At 39.9% G+C, this 15,670-nt stretch overlaps 1 protein-coding gene across 3 annotated transcripts in view; it reads left to right on the forward strand.

The window, feature by feature from the left end:
- Positions 1 to 597: 597 nt before the first annotated feature.
- The window catches only part of LOC137299588 (small glutamine-rich tetratricopeptide repeat-containing protein alpha-like), a 28,774-nt gene continuing 13,701 nt past the window's right edge, over positions 598 to 15,670 (forward strand). For 2 of the 3 annotated variants that reach the window (XM_067968436.1, XM_067968439.1), the window contains exons 1-5: positions 598 to 678; positions 11,177 to 11,316; positions 12,105 to 12,208; positions 13,760 to 13,844; positions 14,961 to 15,060. In XM_067968436.1, coding sequence (XP_067824537.1) covers positions 11,217 to 11,316; positions 12,105 to 12,208; positions 13,760 to 13,844; positions 14,961 to 15,060 — 389 coding nt within the window. In that variant the 5' untranslated portion in view covers positions 598 to 678; positions 11,177 to 11,216. Of the gene's footprint in view, positions 679 to 718; positions 739 to 11,176; positions 11,317 to 12,104; positions 12,209 to 13,759; positions 13,845 to 14,960; positions 15,061 to 15,670 lie in introns of those variants that run through there. The other variant, XM_067968437.1, reaches the window with a different exon arrangement.

The following is a 15,670-nucleotide window of genomic DNA, read 5'->3' on the forward strand; positions in this document are numbered from 1 at the left end:
TGCTCATCCATTCGTTACTCGGGATGTCATTCATATTATCCCGTCCGGGGGGCGGGGTATAAAGCGAGGAGGAAAACGTCAGCTTCTTTGACAACCGAGAGTCCCGCCCCCTCCAGCTCTGAACAGCTGTCATGGGACTTTAGTGTGTTGGTCTAATGTCGTTAACCTTGATATCACATAAATAAACTGGATTCTACACAGAAAGTCCGGGCTCCTCTTATTTTTCACGTTATGTGCAACAAGAATCAGCTTGTCACCAGCGCGCATCAAGAAATATCCAGATAAATTATAACATGTGTATGTCACATATCAAGGTGATTCATTCGATGCATTTTACGAACTATTATTCCTAGCACGCACCATACAATTTTTTAAATCATTTTTTTAAAATAAAAAGATATGATCTGCTCAACAGCCAAGCAGCTCGCTGCCCCGAACCGGCCGCGTGGAGAACCAGGTCACGCAAATCTCACCGCCTCCCCCAGCGCATGCGCAGCACGTCCCCCCCGTTACGACACGTCACGGGTGAAGGGAACGCGTGGTCGGCGAGCGGAAAGAGCGCATGCGCTCTGAGATCTGGACGTCACCACCACCACCCCCCCCCCCCATTTTTGACGGCGCTTGCGCAGAGAGGTGCCGAGTTGGTGGTGGAAGTGTCCGTCTTAGTGTCAGAGAACGGTGAGTGTAAGGGAGTATTTCTTAACGGGGCGGACGCGAGGGAATTGCATGTTGCCCCAGGTAAGGCTTCACGACAGGGCAATTTTACAGTTCGGGTCCCATGAGGAGGGTTATTTTCTTGACGGTTGTGTCGGTACGTGTGAGTGAGGAGGGACTCGGGTATAGTAGGCCCAGGCTGGAATGTTCTGCCCTTGTGTTGCTCTGCCTTGTGTTACCTGCGAGTCACCGTTTCATGCAGTGATTGCTGGCACATTCTTCGCTGAGACTATTGCATAGCTGTTCTTCTGTCATACTGATGAGCCTCCAAGAGTAGGGGGATGTTTGACGATAATTCAGTAGGGTTAATCGTTTATTGGTACCAATATGGCATAAGCACACTTAATTCAATAAGTTATGAGATTCTGTGATATTTGTTTGCTGCTTATTATTCTTCCAAATTACTACCGTTGCCCATAACAGACCTGTACTTCTGCATGAAATGTTCCCTTCATACACAATCCAACATTGAAAGGACTGAATTTAGAATTATGCTGCTGAGCCTTCATAGTTCAAGTGGACAAGGTATGAAAATTTTGCATGCCCACCTACTGACAGCACTGCATTTTCAGTTAATTGACATCGTGCTGAAAGTGTTGGCGGTACACTCGGAGTCTGACCTCTTCTTTCCCAAAATTAGTATAATGTTTCTACAGTGAATTGCAACAGATAAAATAAACAAACTTGGTAGAGATTGAAATAACAAATGTTCCAAAATTTCTTTTAGCATCTGTGTATGAGATGTTTTTCATATACTATGTTCAAATCTATTGTATATCATTCCTTCATTGCTGTTTTTTCTTTTGACTTTTTGCTGTTTGGGATTTCCTTTTTGTTTTCCTTTTGTTTTTATGTTCTCTTATTCCATGCTTTTCTAAGCCTTATTGTTTGGTGTATTCCACACATGGATTCTTTTTCTTCTTATGCCCAATGCCTCTTGCGCCCAGGATGCCATGTTTGCTTCCTGATTCCTTTTCTCCTTTAAATATACCAGCTGGCTTCTATTCTTGCAGTTGGTTCATTAGCCTTACTGAGGGGTAGGGCTGACTCATCTCTTCCTCATTTCCCCCTTCTCTCCACCCTCGATAGAATTATTCTATTTCAACTACCAGGGAAATTGACTATTTTTGCACTGCAATGGAGGAAGGGATAACCTTGCCTCTCAGTATAGTTCCCTGATTTTCACTCTAAGAACAGGAGAAAACAGTGGGAGGTGGACGAGGGAAATCGGACGGGGATCCCAGTACTTCATGATCCAGATGCAAGTGTGATATTTTTGGCTCATTTTATAACTCAACAGATGTATGGCATTTGGTTGCTCTACTCACATCCCCCACTGAGCAGTTCTGTGCAGCTGCTAGAGTAACTCAAGCTTTATTTTTATTTGTGCATTAGCGTAACTACATATTTATGAAATCAGTTTTGGTAATTATGTTTTTCTGTCTTTGTTATTTGTACTCTGATTAAAAAGGTCCAATCTGCTATTGAGGCATTTTACTGTTTGACTTTGGAGACCTCATCTGAATCATAAGAGTACTGTACAACATTCTTGATAAGAAATTAGAATGTCATGTTAGGGACTATTGCTGTATTTATCCTTTGTGATATCAAACTTATTTTAATCTGATAAAAACACTTTGCCAAGCAGTTATACAATGCTGAGCACTTTTGAGCTGAAACTGACAAAACACGTTCCAGTCTGCAACACCCCTGACCAAACAACAGTTGAGCTGACCTTGGATTGTGGATTGTGTTGACTTGTAGAAATTAGACTTTATGGTCTTTAAAAGGACATGCCAGTTTAAACATGGCTCCAGTTTAAACATGGCTCCAGTTTAAACATGGCTCCATCTTAGCAGAACAATGCATTGTGCATTGCATGGTATAGTACTCTTTATTATAAAACCACATATGTGGTATACTCTGAGCAAAACTATGGGAGATCTGGTACATATTAAAGCATAGAAGCCCTTTCCACTAATGAAATGAAATGAGCCATACAGATCAGAAGGTCCCTGGTTTGATTGCTGGTCTGAATTAGCTGATCTTAGCTAGGGTAGGAGTAGGAATGCTACCATTGGCCCTGAGCTAAACAGTGGGGAAATCAGCAAGGATTCTTGACGATTCTATTGATCCCCTACTGAAAAGTGTGCAAGTGTAAATGATGGGTGAGGATAGGATCCCGTCCTCAAAAGTCAAATAGCCTGCCAGGATTCAGTTCCTAGATGCACACAAGGAACCACTTGGAAATGGAATGGCTGCTTAGAAAAGGTAGTGTAATCATGCTCCAGTCCCTTCACACTAGGAGGAGAGAAAAACAAAAGAAAATTACTCTTTTTGTTATGGCCATTGTCTCAACAATCAATACGTATCCTGCAGCAGCAATTCTGATAGCCAGAGATGTAGAAGAATCTAAAAATTCCTGCCCCAAATTCATAGTCTCTCGCCGTAAGAGGTTTTCAGGAGTTGATATGATTAGCAATCTGCATAATGTTCTTTCCTGATGAGAATTCGTACAGTTCTGTGTCAAATTCAGAGAAGTCTATTCTTGGAGGAGCATTGATTAAAATTGCAAAGAAAATCAAGAGTCTTGAGACAAAACTGCATCTGTGAATCATTAGACCAGTTCTACTTCATTGGAAATTTAACTTGCTTACAAATCTATAAAAATCTCATTACCTATATATAGATAATTCATAATTCTTGCTACAGAACTACAATTCTCAAAAGATCCTTATGAAGCTTAATAGAATAGGCTTCCAGAAGTTATTTCTTTAATGTCTTGATTAGATCTGGGACTTCGTAAATGCTGAAGTTACTGAATTTTTGTTCATCTGACTTTTTCTCTCCTTCCTAAAATTACTTACTCATTATGCATTATAGTTCTATAGGTGCTTTCTGGTATCTCACCTAAGTAGCAATGCTTTCTTCATGTGTGAACTAGACAGTGAAGGCTGCAGGTTATTTTGCTGTGGGGACGTAACTGAGTGTCCTTGCCCGATGTCCCTTGCCTTGGGCTAACAATTAAAAATGGGAGCCTCTGATTTTGCACTCTTACTTTCTTCCCGTAACTGTATTATTCACCTTGTTTTTCATTAACTTTATTAATTTATCCCAGTGTTTGTTACACTCCCTCTTCATCTCTCATTTTTCTTCCTGGACTAGTTCTACAGGGGACTGTGGGATGGAGGGAGGGAAAGGATCTGGAGCCAGCGATGTAGAGCAAAGAGAAATGGAGTCCTCGACATGCACGTGCACTCTTCATGTTGGGCTTGTTTGCAAAGTATCTCCTTTAATATTTTTTTCTTACTCTGACCTGGAAAATAGGCAGTTGATCTGCTCCCAGACCTTTGCCCATGTCACAGTAATTAGTTGCTAAGAAGTTGCAAAATCTGTGTTGTTTGCCTGTAAGTGTGTGCTTTTCTTCCTCCCCCGAGCCTGCCAAGGTAGAAAATATTGCTGTTTCTGCTTGTCGTACCACTCCATGCCATACGGAGCTTTAATGTATTTCATGTCACTGAACTCCCTCTTCAAAGCATTTTTATTAATGCAGTTGTGCAGTGACTTAAGACTGATCCACTATGCCACTGAATGGTGATTACAAAATCAAAAATAGCCTTTGATAACTCATTCATTCATGTAGTTGGATGACAAGTAATGGAAGCATAAGACAACTGAACTGTGTCCTCCTGATAAGTCCTAAATCCCAGGAACAGAACACAAGAATTTAGAGCAATTATCTGAATATCAAAATTAGATTGTAACAGTGAGATTGCTCAGGTTTCCAAAGCTTTTAATTCACAAGAAAAGTTTATTTTATAATCTAATAAGATAACTCTACATTTTCGTGAATTTCATGTATGCCACCTCACGCATCTGTCACAATTATAGGAAGATGTGGTCCAGGCAATGACTCAAGCAAATTTCTTCCAAAAGATCTTTTTGGAGAAAAGTCAGTCAACATCTGTAACGAGAAAAGACAGGTTATAATGTTTTGGATATGTACCCATCACCAGTCAGGCCAAGGTTGCAGATGTCATGGCTTACTCTATCTTGCTTAGAACCATAGGATCTTGTGGGGTTGATGCCTACAATATAAAACTTTAGCAGGGAAGAGTAGTAAAGAAGCTGTTATGCTTCAAGCTTTAATGGCCACTATGACAATCAGCTGTTTTTTAAGGGCAAAGTTATTTTAAAATCAGACTGCCTCAGTCTCACTTTTGTTTGATGTGCCTGATCCCAGAACAGACATTTAATTGTTTTTGGTGGAGAAGTGAGTTAGTTTATTCTGGGTTCTGCTGACATTTGTATATCAGCCAAGCTTTGCATTTATTGTTCAGTTATCTGAACATCTTGATTTTAGACTACTTACTAGTCTCACTCTGTAGCATCTAACTATTTTCAAACCTAAAACATTGATAAGCAATGTTTATTTTGTGTTAGTTGTGCTCAGTTCAAAATGTAGTGATGTGGTACCAAGGTAAGTGGATGTTCTGGTAGCTGAAAATAGTTTTCAAGTATTGAATTGTTCATTCATTTGTGCTGTTGACCGGAGGTATGAAGCTTTCTTTAGGAGAAACTTCTAATGACAGACTCTGCTTTTTGGAGGGTTCCTGGTATTCCCTTGCTAAGAGTTAGTATGGAAGTTTACAGCATGGAAGCAGGCCATTCGACCCATTTTGTTGGCTCTTTACTCGAATAATTCACAACTAATCCCGCTGTTCTGTCTCCAGATAGCCCCATATCTTCCTCTGTGAACAACCAGGGAAGTTTTTGACGTAGCATTTTGGAAATTGGATCTCTAGGCAGATGGTCTGGCAAGGAATGTATGTATGTATGTATGTATGTATGTATGTATGTATATATATATATATATATATATACACACACACGGGCGGGTGCCCGCCCGCCCGCAGGAAGGTGAGAACGATGGAACTGTGGAGAGATCGACATACGCTCCCCTGCCCACGTGCCATCCAACGTGACTGTCCCATCCCCCACCCAGTCAGTGGGCACCCCATAGCTGTAAGCCGTCAGTAAGCCAGTGCAGGGATTGACCGTCTACCAAAAGTATTTATACATGCACAACGTGGAACAAAGTTTGTGAGGCATCATGGAGAAATTTGCTCACACTTATAGGAGAGTGAAGTGAGCACTTATTGGGATACAATCTGTCAGACAGTCACACTCCCACATACTAAAGAAAAACTAGTATGACTAAACATGGTGGTTTTGCTTTAGCATGATACTGTTTAATTTTGATCTACAACTTAATAGAATTTAAGCACGAATCGGTTCAGAAAATTTTAAATATACAAACCCAGAAATTGACCTGAGAATGTCACCAAGAGTCGGTGTTTGTTTGGTATGGGAAGAAACTTTTATAAGGTCATTTTATTGCATAAATATTTTAGAAATAATCTAATTGTAGTGCCATGGATCCACAGGACTGAGCCTCCCAATTGATGATTTTCTTTAGAAGGATAAATAACTGGAAATATTTTAAAATGATAAATGAAATGTAGGCAATGGCAACAACAAATTGCATTTATGTAGTGCCTTTAACACTCGAGGCATGTCACAAAAAGGGGCAAGGAAAATAGACCCCGAGTTTGGAAGTTAGAACAGCACCAGGTAAATCTTGAACCAGGAAAAAGAGTTCAGAAAAAGTCTTGAGAACCTCAACGGCAGAATAAACCTGGCAGAAGCAGGTTGTTAGGAATGGCCTTTGACCATATCAGTGAGGGATCAGTGGGCAGCTGTTATTCTGGACCAATATCAGATGAGTTATTTTATTCACGTGTTTCACAGTCAATTGACAGTGCTCAGGGCGGACAGTCATTTAGCAGCTCAATGTATAGGTACATATGTAAACATGTATGTAAATAATAAACACATATACATACATTTACTATGAGGCGGACAAATATATTAGGAAATTCAATTTGCAAGTTAAAAGTGTAATTCTTAGCATTAATAATTCTACAGAAGTTTAACAAAGTTAACTGACTTATTAGGTAACTGGGAGGCAACGCAGTTCCTTTTCCCAGGGGGAATCTGGTCAGGAATAAGTAGTGTATAAACAGTTTTTCTTCCTTCCGGACCCCCTCCAACCTGCCATAGCTATAGGATTACAACACTCGGCTGGTGACTTGTTCATTCTGGAGAACATTACGCTCAAAGCATATGCTCATTAAGATCATGATGTAAAAATGTGTTGAAGTTGGTGACACTTCAATAACGTGTTAAGTCTGGGAAAGAGGGTCTGTGGGCTGCCTGCGGTTATTTGACTCTGATCACAATACTTTCCAGAGGTAAAAAGATATGCCATGTATACTGGAAGTCTGAGATTAAAACAGAAAATTGAAGGACCCTCTCTGTCTCAGCTGCCGACTAACCTATGTATTTTCATCTTTATCTCCTTTTTAGTTGAAAAGTTTAGTACGTTATTCCAATCTCACTGCTTTTTAGGACACTTTTTGTGACGTCATACTTTAGGATCTTAGCCATGTTCTTGTCTTCCAATGGATAATTTTAAACAAAAGAAAGGGGGAAAAAATCCATTTATATGCCCCCGTCTAACATCCCTTAAAATATCCAAAAACACTTCAGGTAGAAGAAGTTGCTTTCAAATGGAGTTATTATTCAATGAATACAGCTGCCATTTTATGGACAACAATGTCTCAGTCACCTGAGACATTGTTGTCCATAATCGTTCACATCGTTCACCTGAGGAAGGAGGTAGCCTCCGAAAGCTTGTGAATTTAAAATAAAATTGCTGGACTATAACTTGGTGTTGTAAAATTGTTTACAATCAGTCAACAGGGTATACTTTTGCCTCATCCGTCTGGGCTGGATTTGAACTTGGGTCCCAGAAGTGTAAGACCAGCGCCTAACCAGAGGTCTGTTAATTTTTAATTTGTTGTCCTATCACACAACTTAGCTCAAAATTGTTTGTGGGAATAATCTAAAGCTGTTTTTGTAATGGTGCCATTTAATTTGGATTCCGAAAGACTGACATCTGTGCTCCAACTCTTGGTGTTTACGTTGCTGAATCTGGCTCCGTTATCCAGGTGGTAGACCAACTAGTCTACCGCAGGGTTAAGGAAGCCAGTTATAACAGCGTAATTTATGGGAGCGGCATCATAGACACCAGTCTGTTTTCCCAGAATCTGAATGGCACCAGCATAAAACCAGCTCCAGCTACACGCGTGCAGGACCAATAGCATGAGACTTGTAAAGCTTAGTTCCCAGAAGTGCCCCATTCCTCCTGCTTTTAGCACCTGAGTCATTCATAAAGCATGTTATACATGAAGCCATTTGAATGGGTAGTGCTTGACTATTGGTTTCTATAAATGTGACTAAATCCTAAAAGCAGGAATATGGATGAGACCATTTGAATATTGGAGTCTTGTGATACATATAATAGGTTTAGTAACAAAATGCCTTTTAATATACAGTTTATGCAGATTGTTTCTCAGCAAAATGCTCTTCAAACCACCTCACAACCCCAGCCTGGCTACAACATTGCAAAGATGTAGGACATTGTCCCTTTTTATTCCATGTCGGAGTACATAGGGTGGTCAGTGGCAATAATAAAATCTTTTTTCCCCCCCACCAAATAAGACTTCTCAAGTGACCATTCCCTAAATAAATAAATGTGTAGTTGTAAATGCCTACAGTAATATCAGAATTCCTCCAGTTACAGATTGTTCTCCAACAGATTTTGCAGTATCAAATAATTTAATGTTACTCATTTAGAGTCAAGTGATAAGCTTGCACTTTTATTCCACCATTATGAACTCATCGTACTCCTCCAGGACCTTATGCACGTCAGAAATATCTTCCCTCAGTAACTGTTTATTTTGAAGAGGATAAGAGCTAGGAGAATTTTTGGGGGCGGTAACATTTCTTGTTTCAGTGACATTGATAAACTGGTATTGCAGTTTTTAATATATCATCTAAAGTACCCACTGTGTTACTGACATTAAACACATACCAAGGTATCTTTTACTCTAAATTTAAAAATCCTTATCTTATTTAAACTCTGAGGAAAATTATCAGGAGGTTATGATTTATCCTCCTGCATGTTCCACAAACTTCCTAATAAATCTGTGAGGAAATTTAATAGGGGAGTCTGCATTTAGTCTTGCTCAATTGAATTTTTCCTTCTTTCCACCCATGCACAGTTATACCTACAAGATGTTGCATTTGCTAAGTTCTTTTTTGTTTTCTCCTATCAACGAACAAAGATCATTTAATGGAGAGTAAAAGAGAATTATTATTTCCCAGTGGATGAAAAGAGAGCTAACTCCTTGTAACCTTATCTAACCTCAGCAATGTGGGGCAAATCTGAATTAATTTGAATGAAATGTAGCTCTATCTCTGATCAATTCTAGTAATAGAGTCTCGTTCTTCCTCTGTAAATATATATTACTGCTATTGACTTTCTTTAGGATCGATAATTTAAATTAATAGACCATTTTATAAAAAGCTGAGTGTTTGCACTTTAGTTTGCATGCCAGTGTACCTGCTAATTAAAATTTTCTTAAATAGATGTGGTGAAGAATGATGATGTTTTGAGTAGCTCGTCATTTGATTTTGATTTGTCTATTTAGGGCCCCACAATTTCTTAATAGATGCTTTTACGTTGCCACTTGTTTAGTTCGGGTCATGGGAGAGCGATGCTGAAGTTGGTTCTCGTATCCTGGCGACAGAATCTTGGACCCACATTCTCATGGGTATGGACTGTCTCAGAGAGTCTAGTGGCGAGCGGCAATGCTCGTTGCAGTATTGAGCTCTACAGACCAGAAATTCCCAGTTTCCATCCCCATTCTACAGAGTTAGTTAACTTCCCCCTTACACCTGATCTGAACTCTCTGTCTTTATCTTCCTACATTTCTTCAATCAAGTTTAACATCTCATCTTTTTCCTAGGCCTCCAGGTCTGAATATTAGCTAAGTAACTTCAGACTTTAGTCATAATCGCCATTTGCCTTTCAGCTACAGATGTGGCAATGGGTCCATTGGCATCTGAGGGAGGGGAGGTAGTTGATTTTATGGGTCTGAGCATTTCATCAAGGCACAGCTCTGGCGGAGGATTCTGCTTCTGGTTTGTTGACGACACCCAGCTCTACCTCTCCGCCACCTCTACCTCTCCGCCACCTCTCTCAACTCCCCCATTGCCTCTGTGTTGTCAGACTACTTGTCCAACATCCAGGTGAGCCACAGTTTCTTCCAGCTAAACATTGAGAAGATCAAAGACGTTGTCTTCGGCCCCCACCATAAATCCGTGGCAATTTCCACATGCCACCCCACCCCCCCCCCACTTTCTCAGGCTGAGCTGTCTCAGGCTGAACCAGACTATTTACAGCTTTGGGACGTCCCGAGCTCACAAAAGATGCTATATAAATGCAAGTTTTTTCTTTCGTATACTCTGGAATTCCTTCCCTGAACCCCTCCTCCTGCTTTAAGATTTTCCTTAAAACCCGATTATTTCACCAAGCTTTTGGTCACCCCTCCCCCTCCCCTAATAGTTCCTTCCTTAGCTTGGCTCCCGTTTTTTGATTACACCTCTATTTGATTACTAACTATCTCTGACCTCCTCCACCCCGACAACCCTCCGAGATCTCTGCGCTCCAATTCTGGCCTCTTGCGCATCCCTGATTATAATCGCTCTACCATTGGTGGCTACACCTTCAGCTGTCCAGGTCCTAACCTCTGGAATTCCCTCCCTGCCTTTCTACACCTCTCTCCTCTTTTGAGACGCTCCTTAAAACCTACCTTTTTGGCCAAGCTTTTGGTCCTAATATCTCCTTATGTGGCTCGGTGTCAAATTTTGTTTGATTACGCTCCTGTGAAGCGCCTTGGGACGTTTTACTACGTTAAAGACGTTTTATAAATGCAAGTTGTTGTTGTATGGGACGCTTTGAGACATTTCTCTACATTAAAGGCGCTATATAAATGCAAGTTGTAGGCTTTTTTCTTTTCCCTCATTTTCCTGTGTTTTTCATAATCTTGACTATTTGCAGGTCATTTTGTTCTCTTAAAGTCTCTTTGTTGCCTCACAGATTTTTTTTTATAATTTAAGAAGTTGCTGCTTCTCTGAGCAGTTTGAAGGTCGTTCAACCCATTAATTTCCTCTTGCTGATTGGAGTATCTGTTGTGCATTTCAAGCTCTTTCTATTTTTATTTCAGATTTCCACCACTTGAAATTTTTTTCTTTTTATTTCTCCTGCATATTGGTTCAGGGTCCTTGGAATCCAAACTAATAAGCAGCAGTATAAGGGGAGATGAAAACTGGAGATTGCTGTTCATTTAATCACCAACATCACAAAGTGTGGGACTGTGTTCCAATTCCCTTTGAAGATGAATCTTCTATAATGGCAAAGTAAAGGGTATTCAAAGTATACTATTGAAACCTTCGAGTGACTTGAGTAATTTTTGTTTTGTTTTGTTTTTAGTGCATTGTGCTGACCTCCAATTTAGCCTATAAACCCAATAATGACAGACAATAAACGCCTCGCGTATTCCATCATTCAGTTTTTACGTGACCAGCTCCAGTCTGGGGATCTGACTTCAGATGCTCAGGAGAGCTTAGAGGGTAAGTGACATATTTGCTGGGGAAGGGATGGTGAGAATTGTAAACTGAACAGAGTTGAAATTGAGTGCTATAGCTCAACACCAGAGAACATATATATTTCTAAATTTTTTGTGTGTGCTTGGATGGGTAACAGTATGACTTGCATTCTGCGCTATGGTACCTCTTTTTTAGCAAAGCTGCCATGCATTGTTCTCTGCACAATGTTGGGCGTTACTTTTGCATGTCGATCACGCAGCTTTGCTTTCTCAGCTGATCGGAACAGGCATCCAGGTAAGCCATTCCATTGTGGACTCCTTAGTAGTGGGGCATGTATTGGTATATCCATGGGTCAGCTTCCACGTAATGCCTCACATTGAGCATACTACTAGCTGGAGGCTACGTGTCTCTCCATAGGAAGAGGCAGAAAATAAGCAGCTGATTCACGGGTAGCCTGTTGGCTGATTATGGAGCAGCATTGTTGAGGGGCTGGGAGTGGGTCCATGCATAAATAATACCATGAGGACAGGGAGCTGAAAAAAAAAATCTGAAAAATGGAGAAAACCTCATTTCTGAAGAGGTCTGCAAATATTATAAACTTATCTTGTACATAAATACAAGATGTTACCAACCCAAACCTGAGCAAATTTAAAACAGGTCAGATGCACCAAAGTTAAGAGTAGCTTAGTGAAAAATGTGAGGTCTTGTGAAAGAGCAAGATTTGATTTTAAAGTTGAAGTAATTCAGCCGACAAAAATGCTAGGTTAATCAATGATTGTATTTTAAATAGTGGTCTATGTTATTGTCCCCAGTTGCAGTCCAGTGTTTGGAGACGGCATTTGGCATCTCTGTGGATAATGAGGATCTTGCTGTGTCTCAGACACTCCCAGAGATTTTTACTGCTGCTGTTGGTGAGGTAAGAGGTGAATTTAAAAGGAAAAAAAGAGCCACAAGTGACATTTAACTATGTGGTTCTTTGATTTATGTGGGCTTTCATTGTTAAATTCTGTTCCTGTTCTTTCTGATATTTTTAAAAGATCCATCAATGTCTCCATGCTACATATCATCTTGGCAGCTGCTTCCAGGTGTGTAGGCTTCCTGGGTTGCTTCTCTTCCTTCCATTCTCCCTGTGGGACAAAATCTGCATGATGTCTCAGCACTGCAGCACCATCTGAAGTCGAACTGTGTGGAGACTCAGCACTTCCTAATACAGGCAGTTGGGAATTCAAGCACTGTGTTGCTGACAATTGTTTGGAAGTTATGTTAAAATTTGGCAAAGGCAGTATCTAACTGAGCCATGTGGACTAGGACGTTCCTGGTCTGAACTGTTAGGTGGCCTGAACTAGGTTGGCAGTAGGCATGTTATAGTAGCCCTCAGCATGCCCCTGGGCTAGAGAGGAAAATAATCAGTCCGGGTTCTTGCTCTTGATCCATCAGGGAATCGGGACAGTCAGATAACCTACAGTTATTCAATGTCTTGGGTAACGTGAAACCTTTGTTGTACCCAGGGATACTTGGTGCCCATGCAACTGGGCCTAGCAAGAGTCCGAAGAGGAAAAATTGGAAATTAAAGCACACTTTCAATGATATCCTTAGTCATTTAACCAGTTTACTTCATTGGCGGTTTGACCGTTTTAGAATTGGTAAAATTAGTGTGCATCATACTACATTTTAGTATTAGTCATTTAATGATCATGGTACAACTGACTCTTAAACACTGATTATTACAGTTGTATAATCTTTTAGTAATAAATAAAATAGTCTAATTTTGCTCATCATCCTCCATTTCTCCCTTCCTCAATGCCCAGGCGTAAGCTTTGCTTTTGTTTTATTCACGCTTCCTCTTTGCATTACCTTTTAGGTTCTGACTTTAAATGGTTGTGTAACTGGCTTGATCCATGAGCTAAATGCAAAAGTGAAATGGAGGTTACTTGAAACCAAATAATGATGTGGAGATGCCGGTGATGGACTGGGGTTGACAATTGTAAACAATTTTACAACACCAAGTTATAGTCCAGCAATTTTATTTTAAATTCACAAGCTTTCGGAGGCTTCCTCCTTCGTCAGGTGAAGGAGGCTTCCTCCTTCACATCGTTCACCTGACGAAGGAGGAAGCCTCCGAAAGCTTGTGAATTTAAAATAAAATTGCTGGACTATAACTTGGTGTTGTAAAATTGTTTACAATCAGAAACCAAATAAGACATGCATTCTCTGTTTATTTCCTAACTGAGTGCTCCTCCATTCAACTGTTTTAAGTTGAAAGTGCTGTGATGCTTGAATGAAACTTGGATTTCCTCCAGCATATAGCAGATCCTGCATCAAAATTATATTATGCTAGATTGAAATTTGGCTAAATGTCTGTTTTTCATCTGTCATTTATGTAATCCTAACCATAACCCTAGAAAAATGTGTTTAAGATTCATTTGATATCTGATATTGGAGTTGAAATCGAGATGTGTGTTTGCAGGAGATACCTAATGTGACTGTGGACTGTGTGCCTGATTCTCCAACTGTTGAAGATCTCTCAAATGCTGAGCTGCTGAAAACTGAAGGTAAAAATAATTGCTTCCAGTGAATATTTGTCACAATTTGTGTGTGCTTCATCGCCCCATGGCTAATTTATTTACTGGATTGAACAATGGCTTCTTGCCAAGAATCTTTGCAAACATTTTTACTGAAGGAGTAATTGAAGAATTTTTTTTTCATTTTGTTTTTAGTGCATTGTGCTGACCTCCAATTTAGCCTATATATCAAATAATGACTGATGGAATATGCCTCACATATTCCATCATTCAGTTTTCACGTGACCAGCTTCAGTCTGGGGATCTGCCTTCAGATGCTCAGATGATTTCATTGTTTGAGCTAGTAAATTTCCTAAATTGGCAGGTTAAAATTTTCACTCTCTTGCTAGCAATCAACAGAACAGCTAATAGTGGAGTTGTGACTTGTCAACACATAAATCATCCTAGTTGTAAATCTTTTATGGATTAACAAACTTACTGCAGCAACTGTTTCAATATGTAGATTAAGGAAAAATTTGCAGGGCTATGGGGCAAGAGCAGGGGAGTGGAACTAATTTGGATGTCCCAAAGAGCTGGCACAGATACGATGGGACGAATAGCCTCCTTTTGTGCTGTATGATTCTATGATAAGCCTTATGTTTCCAGTTGGACGACATTATTGAGCAGGACTCTGGAGTTGCCTCAGTGCTAGATTTATTGCCAACTGAATTGTTGAACCATTTGTATAGGTTTATTTGAGTGGAAGTAATTGCAAGAAAGCAATTTCATCTTTGGATATGGACAACCTGCCAACCCAGCATTGCCCTTATGGTTTATCACCATTTGATATTTACTTTTAATCACCCTCAAGCATTTTTCTTTTTATCTCAATTTTAAGCCTCTAATTAATGTTCACATGGTCACACTTCCAGAAAAAAAAATGGGAGCCATTCCCAATTATCCAAAATGTTCTGAAGCTTTGAGTGGCAGGAAGTTGATAATTATGAACCATATGAAAGAGAGGCAGCACGTGAAAGCTGGAAGGCAGTGGTGTCTCATGATTGGAAGTGTGCTCAAAGCATTAGAAGCTACAAATTTGGTCACAAGGGATGGTCAGGCTTCCTTCGGATACATGAAATTGATTCTTATTTTCTTTTCATCATTTAGGAAACGAGCAAATGAAACTAGAAAATTACCAGAATGCTGTGGATTACTACACAAAAGCCATTGAATTGAATCCTAGCAATGCAGTTTATTTTTGCAACAGGTATGACAGACACCAGTTTTGTTTATTTCTCTGTGTTGAATGTTGGTCTGTGTCAACCTTTTGGATACATACTGCAGTTGTATTTGGAAGTTCTCGTGTGAGCTGTGATCTTTAGCAGGAAGTTGACTTCAGGAGTGAGCTGTCAAGCAGTGAACACATGCATGCATTTATATTTTGTTTCATCACTTTTGGCTTTCTGGTACTTTTTGCTGACTACCTGCCAAGAACGATCACATCTACAGTTCCCACGTAACCGAAGTCTCATACTTTGTTTGGCCAAACAGCCCAATGAGAGAAAAACGCAGAACGAGGCAACCCACAGGAATGAAACCAAGGGCTACTGTGGCAAAATACTTACAATAATGAATGATTCTATGCAACAGATTATTAGAACTGTCCACAAGCCACTTTTAAATGTGTGCTAACTGTTGGACTGTATTGTATAAGCTGTATGCCAGTGTAATGTGTGATATATGTAATTTAATACCATCTGAAAAGCAAGTTTTTAATATACATACACTGTCACATACAGTAAAAAAACTCATTTACTATATCACTTAAACTTCTATCCCTTAGGAATCAGCAACACAACAGATAAATATGCAAGGTT

Source organism: Heptranchias perlo, chromosome 29 (assembly GCF_035084215.1).
Source record: "Heptranchias perlo isolate sHepPer1 chromosome 29, sHepPer1.hap1, whole genome shotgun sequence".
Lineage (NCBI taxonomy): Eukaryota > Metazoa > Chordata > Chondrichthyes > Hexanchiformes > Hexanchidae > Heptranchias > Heptranchias perlo.